At 36.8% G+C, this 8562-nt stretch overlaps 1 protein-coding gene across 5 annotated transcripts; it reads right to left on the bottom strand.

Moving 5' to 3' along the window:
- Positions 1-1052: 1052 nt before the first annotated feature.
- Positions 1053-8309, bottom strand: si:dkey-264d12.5 (cingulin). Of its 5 annotated transcripts, none has more exons than XM_059528852.1 (18): positions 7979-8308; positions 7331-7504; positions 7077-7197; positions 6785-7002; positions 6307-6390; positions 5877-6045; positions 5733-5804; positions 5505-5620; positions 5080-5150; positions 4747-4981; positions 4355-4432; positions 4149-4271; positions 2956-3126; positions 2717-2829; positions 2014-2155; positions 1799-1935; positions 1280-1382; positions 1053-1191 (listed from the first exon to the last, which is right to left on the bottom strand). In XM_059528852.1, exons 1-18 carry the CDS (start codon positions 7991-7993, stop codon positions 1132-1134), a joined length of 2202 nt encoding a protein of 733 aa, XP_059384835.1. In that variant the 5' UTR covers positions 7994-8308; the 3' UTR covers positions 1053-1131. The 5 variants fall into 5 exon arrangements, 4 of the variants coding, with proteins under 4 accessions (XP_059384835.1, XP_059384836.1, XP_059384837.1 ...); XM_059528853.1 differs by having other exon boundaries at positions 5877-6042; XM_059528854.1 differs by lacking the exon at positions 5733-5804.
- Positions 8310-8562: the final 253 nt, after the last annotated feature.

Here is an 8562-nt window from a genome sequence, read left to right as displayed (position 1 = left end):
AAATATACATTTTTAATTGTCTTGAATTGTGGTACTCTATAAGATTTGCCTTGGCTGCTACATGCAAAGTCAAGACATGGAGAGGAAACATACTTTGTAAAAGTAAGAAAATAAATAAATGAGAAAATTCTGTATCAGTCTGTGCGCTCATTATATGATTATGCATGCTGGGTTACCAAAACTACATTTGTTTTTTGTTTTTTTAAATGAGAATTATGTAAGTGCATAGATGTTATTGAGACCTGCATGTTGAAAAATGTTCAATGTAATACTTCATCCAAAAATGAAGCCTTCAGGCCATCCAAGATGTAGATGTAGTTTGTTTCTTCGTGGGAATAGAGTTGGAGAAATGTAGCATTTTGTCACTTGCTCAGCAATGGCTCCTCTGCAGTGAATGGGTGCCGTCAGAATGAGAGTCCAAACAGCTGATAAAAACAGCACAATAATCCACACGACGAAGCCAAAGCTGTGTTTGTATGAAACAAATCCATCATTAGTGTTTTAACTTTAAACCACTGCTTCCAGATAAAATGTCTATAAATCATAACAATGTTGGGTCTGAATTGGGAGAAATCTGCACAGATCAAGCTGTTATAGACCAGTATTTGGACCAGAAGTGACGGTCTGAATTTAAAAACATCTTAATGATGGATGTGTTTCTTTCAAACACAGTTTTTGGCTTCACAAGACATTAACTGATGGACTGGAGTGCTGTGAAATACTTGTGGATTATTGTGATGTTTTTATCCGATGTTTGACTCTCATTCTGACGGCACCCATTCACTGCAGAGGATCCATCGGTGAGCAAGTGATGTCATGCCGAATTTCTACAAATCTCTTTCCATGAAGAAACAAACCACGTCTAAATCTTGGATGGCCTGAGGGAGAGTACATTTTCAGCAAGTTATTATTTTTGGGTGAACTATTTTGGTTGAACTACTCCTTAAAAACGGGAGCGTTTTCAGACTTGTTATTGACTCACTGCCCTGTCATTATATCAATTATGTTCTCAAACGAGGAAAAGGTTATTTTTTATTCATAGACTCAAAACAATGGGATGAGATCTTTATTTAGAAATATTTAGGTTTACAAAAATAAATTAATTTACACTGAAAAGCAAAATGAAGATATTTATGTAGGAAGAGTAGTTTGGTCTTCTCCCTCTATGACACGGCTCTCAGCAGTGACTTCCTGCAGTAAAATGTGAACAAATATCACCTAAACCGTCAGCGTTCTTCATTTGTAAACCTGAAAATGAGATCTAAAGGAATACACTTACACCGCAGTTCGTCTCGGCCAGTATCGTCAGGCATTCGATGCGCTCCGACATTTGTGCTGCTGTCTGCTTTAGCTGATCATTTTCTATTTCAAGCAAATTTTTCCTGAGGAAGTTCAACAAGAAATGCATTTTTTTTTTTATCGATGGATGGATTGGAAAAAAGAAAACTACCGGTCAAGCGTTTTGGGCCAGTAAGAATTTTTTTTGAAAGAAGATTCTTATGCTAACCAAAGCTGCATTTATTTGTGAATATTATAGTTTTAAATGGCTGTTTTTCTATTTGAATTCATTTTAAAATGTAATTTATTCCTGTGATGCAAAGCTGTATTTTCAGCATCATAACTCCAGTCTTCAGTGTCACATGATCTTCAGAAATCATTCTAATTCTAAAGAAACTCCTTCTACATTTTTTGCTGCAAAGATACTGTATTTTAGGGTTCTTTGATGAATAGAAAGTTCAATAGAACAGCATTTTAAAAACATTTTACACCCCTAGTGTTCATTTACAACTAAAAGTACCTCATCTGCATGGTGGAAATCGCATCCGAAGCATTTTTCTGTGCCTGTTCAAAGTCATGCAGCTGTAAAAGAAGCTGTCTGTTCTTCTGAAGCAGACTCTCATTTTCAGAAGTGACCGTCTTCATCATGTGTGCCGTCTAATGAGGAGCAGGCATCATCATTTAAAGGTCACACACTTTTTCATATTTTTCACCCTGCCTGCCATGTTACTGTACCTTTTCCTCTTGTTTCCTCAGAATAAGAATCTCTTTGTCCAGGTCTTTTATTTTGATGTCCCGCCACCCCGTCTCTCTCAGGTAAACCTCTCTGGCTCGGCTCAGCTTGTTTTTGTAGTGGATTCGCTTGTCGTTGTATTTACTGAAAAAAATATATAGCGGAAATAATGAAGAATCTCTTCCAAACTTGTTACTTTTAATCACTCAAGTAAGCATTGAAAAAAAATTATTTTGTCCTTTTTACTAGTTTTGGTAACACTTTAGAATAATGGTCCATTAGTTAATGTTAGTTAATGAAAATACAGTTATTCACTGTTAGTTCATGCTTATTTACAGTGCATTAACTAATGTTAACAAGCACAACTTTTGATTTAAATAATGCATTAATACATGTTGAATTTAACATCAACTAAGATTAATAAATGCTTTAGAAGGATTGTTCTTGCTTAAATTGTTAACTAAAGTAGTTAACTAACATTAACTAATGGACCATTATTCTAAAGTGTTACCCTAGTTTTTTTTTATATACAGTATATGTCGCCATTGTTTTTATTCATTTTTATTTCAGTTTTAGTTATTTTAGTGCATCAAGTTAAAAGAGAAATGTTGCCTTAATAGTTTTTCGTGGTTTTTCAGTAAATGTTTATTTTATTTCGATTAAAAAAAAATGTGTTTTTCTTTTTGTGGTTTTAGTGTTCTGTACCTTCTCTCAGCGTCCACTCTAACTAGAGCTAGCTGAAGTTCTGTCCTCAGAGAGTCTGTCTGCTGTTGACTGCTGCTTAGTCTGTTCCTCAGGTCTTCAATGTTTTGTTGGAGCTGCTCATACAGAAAACAAAAATCATGTTAGTATATAGAACCTAATATTGCAGTTTATGGGCTAAAGAACATTCAGGATTCCCTCAGTAACGGCAGTGTCAGTTCAGCACCCTCTGCGTCAGGTACCCTGATGTTTTCCTGCTCGGCGTCACTGATGCTGTTCTGCAGTTGTGTGTTGTTTCTCCTCTGGGACAGCAGCTCTTGTTTGGTGGTGCTGAGGATGTTCTGGATGCCCTGCAGCTCTTCAAACATCCTCCTCTGCTCCTCTGCATCCTGCTGAAGCTGGACGTCCTGTGACTGATGTGAAAGTGAGTATGAAGCTGTGAGTTCTAATAAATATCATAAGATACTTTTTGTAGGCCAAACCCATAAAATATTTACCTGAAGTACCACCTGAGATTTATTTTAGTAATTTAACAACACATTTGCATATTCAATGGTTCTCTTTTTTATGGTCAAATTACATGCAAAAAAAAAGCAGTTTGTTTTTAATGATTTATATATATATATATATATATATATATATATATATATATATATATATATAAGGTTGCACAAAAATATATTGTGATTATTTTGGCATTTTTAACAGTGATATGGCATTTCAACTCATATTGCTTAATTAAGATATTTCAGGATGTTTATCAATATTTGTATTATTTTTAACTATAGAAATGATGACAAATATACAGTAAAACCAAAAATTATCCAGACACCAGATATATATATATATATTTTTTTTTTTTGTGGGTGCAGGACACTATAGTTCATATATGTAAGTGAGGATAGCAAAATAAAGTAAACCGTCACATATTATACCCAAAAAGTCTTCATACAGTGGACTACCAGTAAAACATTATTCAGACGCTTTGACCTGACCATGTTTTGCTCAAGTCTTATCTGACGTTATCAATATGAATTTGTTCTGACACAGTTAAGTCTGAGTTCTTGTCATATTTTATGACCATTTTCTAAACTATAGCGAATAAACTGTGATAACTGTGAGAAATGTTGAAAGGTGTCTGAATAAATTTTGGTTTGACTGTATATCAGAGGTAGATTACAGTTGTACTATAAAATTAAAAAATATTTAAACCTTTAAGCTCTTAACATTTTAAAAAACCAGCTCAAGTTTTGTTGGAATCTTAGTAAAAAAAAGTTAACTTCTGTCCACAGAAATGTTTGAAATTATGCAAATTAGTAAATAAAGTGAGCCAAGCGCACATTCATTTATGTTCATTTTACCTTCTATTTAATGAATTCTAAATTTTTCAAACCCCCATTTGGGAAACCCCGTGTAAGAATAGACGTTTCTTCACCTGGACCATAGCTTTTGCCTGCTCAATTTCCATCTGCATGGTCACAGACAGCTGTGTAGTCTTCTGCTGCTCCTCTTGAAGGGCAAGCTTCAGCTGGCAAACGTTATCCTCCAGAGATGACACCTAAAAAAGTCAGTTATTTAGTCCCTTAGCATAACTTGTGACCAAATCAACTTTAAAAGTAAGAGTCAAATGGCTCTGGTTACCTGCTTCAGGTGTTTGTCACATTGTCTTTCCACATCCTTTGTCTCAAGCTCTCGTACCTTAGTTACTAAATCTCTCAGCTGTGAAGAAATGCATGAATGCATTTGCTCATTAAATTTGTCAGTTCAAAAATTTACTCATTTATCGCACTCTTTTCTGTAATTAATCACATATTTATTTATTTATTTATTTGTAAGCCATTATTTTTAACATTAAATTAGCTTAGAAACGTATACCAGCTTTTATTTAAGTAAACTTAAAACAGTCTTCACATAAAAAAAGTCGAAGAATGCCAGGAACAAAATGAAACAAAAAAATAAATAAATAAATAAATTGCACAATTAACGTGTTAATGGTGACAGCCCTTGTTTTTGTATGTCATCTTAGTCCTCACCTCCACCTGAAGGCTGCCGACGGTGCTCCTGTAATCCTCCGCCTGCTTCTCACAGAGGTTCTGGAAGTCTCTCACCAACTGCTCTGCCTCCGTCCTCTTCCTCTTCTGCTCTTCACATTCGTCCACTGCCCTCCTCCGCAGGTCGGCTTCTGTCTCGAACTCCATCCGCAGCTTCAGCGTGACCTGCGACAGATCTCGCAGCATGTGTAACCTCTCCTGCATCTCGTTAAGACACCTGCAAGAACCGTTTGTGCTCGTGTTGATTCTTGAAAAGTCCATGATGTGGATATATGTATCTGTTTTCTATGATATAAAGTCAAAGAGAGGCCGAACCCTTGATGGATATCCTCTTCCTGTGGCTTCTTGCCTTTGGATGGAGTGACAGTGCTATCAGGGCCTTCTGTCTGTTAATGCAAAATAATATTTAAATGATATTATACATATGCTCAAGGAATTTCCTATGCACATCAGGGCTGAAATTATTGGACTATAAAATAAAAAAGGAGTAATATTGTGAAATATTATTGCAATTTAAAAATGAAAGCTGAATTTTCGGCATCATTCCTCCAGTCTTCAGTGTCACATGATCCTTCAAACATCTTTCTAATATGCTGATTTGCTGCTTAACCATGAAAGCTTTAATTTTACTAATCCTTTAAATTAATTTTAATTAAAAAAATGAAATAAAATCGTACTGACCCCAAACTTTTGAGCATCCATTTTCTATAATAATTATCTTTTTCGGGTGATAATCTTACCATTTCAAGCAAATGCACACGCTCCGCCTGTAACCTCTTCACCAGCTCTCTAAGGTGGCACAGATCTTCTTCCTGTTTCTCATTTATCTCCTTAGTTTTTCGCAATTCAGCAACTTCTAAAAAGAAAAAAAACTTTCAACTAACTAAAAGAAAGTCAACTATAAGTGAGTTCAACTGAGAGGTTATCTATAGGATGTAAAAGAAAGAGAAATGGCGAATAAATTATACCACAGCGTTTCAGTTTCTCCACTTCGTGACGGAGGTGCTCGACTTCCATTTGAGCTTCTTGCAGCTCTGGTTCTAAGACACAAAGCATGATTTTGATCTCAGTATGTTCATGAGTGTGACTGTGAGACCAGTGAAGTGATTTACCATAAGCCTTTTGGGTCAGGTGAGCAGACTCCAGTTCATCCGTGAGTCTGCGGATCTCCTTGTGGGCCATAGCGAGTCGAGCAGAGGCCTCTTCTACATCTCGCTCCAGTTCCTGCAAGGTCCGTCCCTTCAGTATGTTGTCCCTGCTGAACCGCAGGTCAAGCGCCTGCTACAAACACAGAAACTCATGTAAAAACCATGCATGAGCATGACAGGAATCACGCTGCTTTAAGAAATCCTCAACATGCATGCTTGGAAAATGAAACATTCCCAAAAAAAGAAAACAAAGGTTAGTAAATATGCTCCTTGAGTAAATTAAACATCCATGATTGCTGGAATCCACCTGAAATGAGACATGATATTAATTTCTCCTCTTGCTTTCTGTTGCATATTTCAATGACATGCATCAGGTTAATTGGCATAAACATACAGGCAGAGATTTCTGTTCACTCTGAGCAGCCTTTCTGAGTCCTAGAAGCCTCTTCCAAGGGCTCTGAACGTGTGGTGGTGCCACCTTGTGGAAAGATGAGGTACATTATCATAAATCTCTAATCTGAAGCTCTGCACTTAAACAACAGAAAACAAGAATTAGGTCAGGAAAATTGTTATATCATCAAAAGTGAAAACTATATGCAATATATTTTTATTTTTTTATATAAAGTAATATAAAGATATATAAGTTCATCTGCTACTAATGTAAAATAACAGTCAGCTGCTTGAGTGTTTATACTGTGGCAAAATATATTATCAGTTTGCTAAATGCAACTGTAAGGCATTAAGATGATTAAGAAGATATGAATGTGATTGTTTGTGAAGCTGCATTTAAACAGTTTGTATTGTGAAAATGGCTGTATAAATACTCTGACCTGACATATAGTAAGACAAAACCTGAGAACTGATTCTCTTACTTTGACCACATTCTCTCTACAATCCTTTGACGTTTGCTCCATATTGACATCAGGATCCTGTGCGGTCTTCCCATCCACATTCTCCTGGCTTTGTATTTTCTCCAGCAAGGAGGCTCTGTCTGCGAGGAGGTACGCCACCTGTTCACTCAGGCTGATGGGAATAATATCAGCCAGACCTTCCTGAAGTAACATCTCAGAGATCTCACTCTGCTGTGCTTCTGTATGCATACATTCAAATACCATGAGTGGCGAAGAGCTGGTCTGATAGAGGACAGAATAGACAGAAATGCACCTTGTTTTCGTTGGATGTCATCTAGAGTAGCATGGAGCGTTTTGTTTTCTTGCTCGAGATGTAAAGCCACAGTGTCTCTGGTCTTTGTGAGACTTTTAATTTGATTAACATATTGCTGAACCTGACAACATATAGACAACGTAAAATAACAAGACTGCAGGTTCCCCACAAAAAGACACTCATATGGATCGGAAACAAAATGCAGGGGACCAAACAATGAGTCTCCAGGTTTTTTTTTCTTTGGCTGTACTCACCTTTTCAATCTCAGCAACACGTTCCTTCTGCAGATCTTGTATCTGCTGGTTGAGGGACTTCACGGTAGTTTCGCTGCTCCTGTAAAGCTGCCACAGCAGAGACAGACGCTCACTGCTGGAGGCCGAGGAGTCCAACCCTTCCTCCTGCAGCCGCTGATCCATGTCCTGCAACATCTGTCCATCCCACAGAGATGAACATACAGATGTTCTATCTATCTATCTATCTATCTATCTATCTATCTATCTATCTATCTATCTATCTATCTATCTATCTATCTATCTATAGTCTATCTTTCTATATATCTTAGGGTTTGGTGTCTTTTAGATGTTGTCTACACTAAACACGTGATCTACTCATGTTGTTTAAACATCTTTTGACAGCTGTTGTTGCAGCTCGGTGGCGCACATGCGCACATCTCTTTTTCCCCTGAAACTACTTAGCGGTTTTCTAGCATGAAAACATTCCAACTCTCTGTTACTTTTGCTTTTCAGCAAAACGAATAAAGCGAATAACGCAGAGAATAGTACGAGGTATATGTATATAACATCAGATGGATGTTTACCATACTCCGGTCGTGATGTGTTTACTTCTAAAGAACAGTAAATTGAACGATTTGCCACGTCAAGTTATTTAACAAACACTCTTACCTGTGCTGTGCACATCTCTTCACGTTATTCAGAACCATTTAATTACTTATTGTTCTTAGTTATTTTCTTAGTTTTGAAAGTGAAAAGTCCAAGAAACGCACACACGTTGCCGATCATCCGAACTCTACTGCGGTGACTTCAATCGAACCGCTTTTCTTTCATGTCCCTATCGCGTTTTAACGGAACTTCTTAACTTTCACCGTCGCCTAGAAACGCGTGTTATAATGTATCACTTTCAGTATTCATCAGCATTTGCGTGAAATTGACGTTCATCAGCGTACAGGCTTTGTGTGTGTGTGTGTGTGTGTGTGTGTGGGACGTCCTGCAAAACCACCCCACAAATCCCGAAACGCGGTTCCACAACAAGTAGCCTATTAAGGTTCATTACACGAAACGGGCGCCTTTTACACTTCGAAAAAAGTGATTTTAACTACATTTCTTAAAGATTTTAAACAATCCATGAAACTGCTTAAAGCATTGTTTTAATTTTCATGCAAAATGTAAAATACTGATTTAAACTAGTTTCTTAATATCCCCATCCTCATACATCAAATTCACACATTGAAACTAACCATTTGAATGAA

The sequence above is a fragment of the Carassius carassius genome, chromosome 38 (assembly GCF_963082965.1).
Source record: "Carassius carassius chromosome 38, fCarCar2.1, whole genome shotgun sequence".
Classification (NCBI taxonomy): domain Eukaryota; kingdom Metazoa; phylum Chordata; class Actinopteri; order Cypriniformes; family Cyprinidae; genus Carassius; species Carassius carassius.
Note: the sequence above shows the minus strand (reverse complement) of the source record. Positions and strands in the feature narration are given on the sequence as shown.

Coding starts and splice junctions, on each gene's coding strand:
- si:dkey-264d12.5 (XM_059528852.1), bottom strand. Junction 4,433..4,746: donor TCGGCAGCCTTCAGGTGGAG/GTGAGGACTAAG, acceptor ATTTCTTCACAG/CTGAGAGATTTAGTAACTAA. Junction 4,272..4,354: donor GTGACAAACACCTGAAGCAG/GTAACCAGAGCC, acceptor TGACTTTTTTAG/GTGTCATCTCTGGAGGATAA.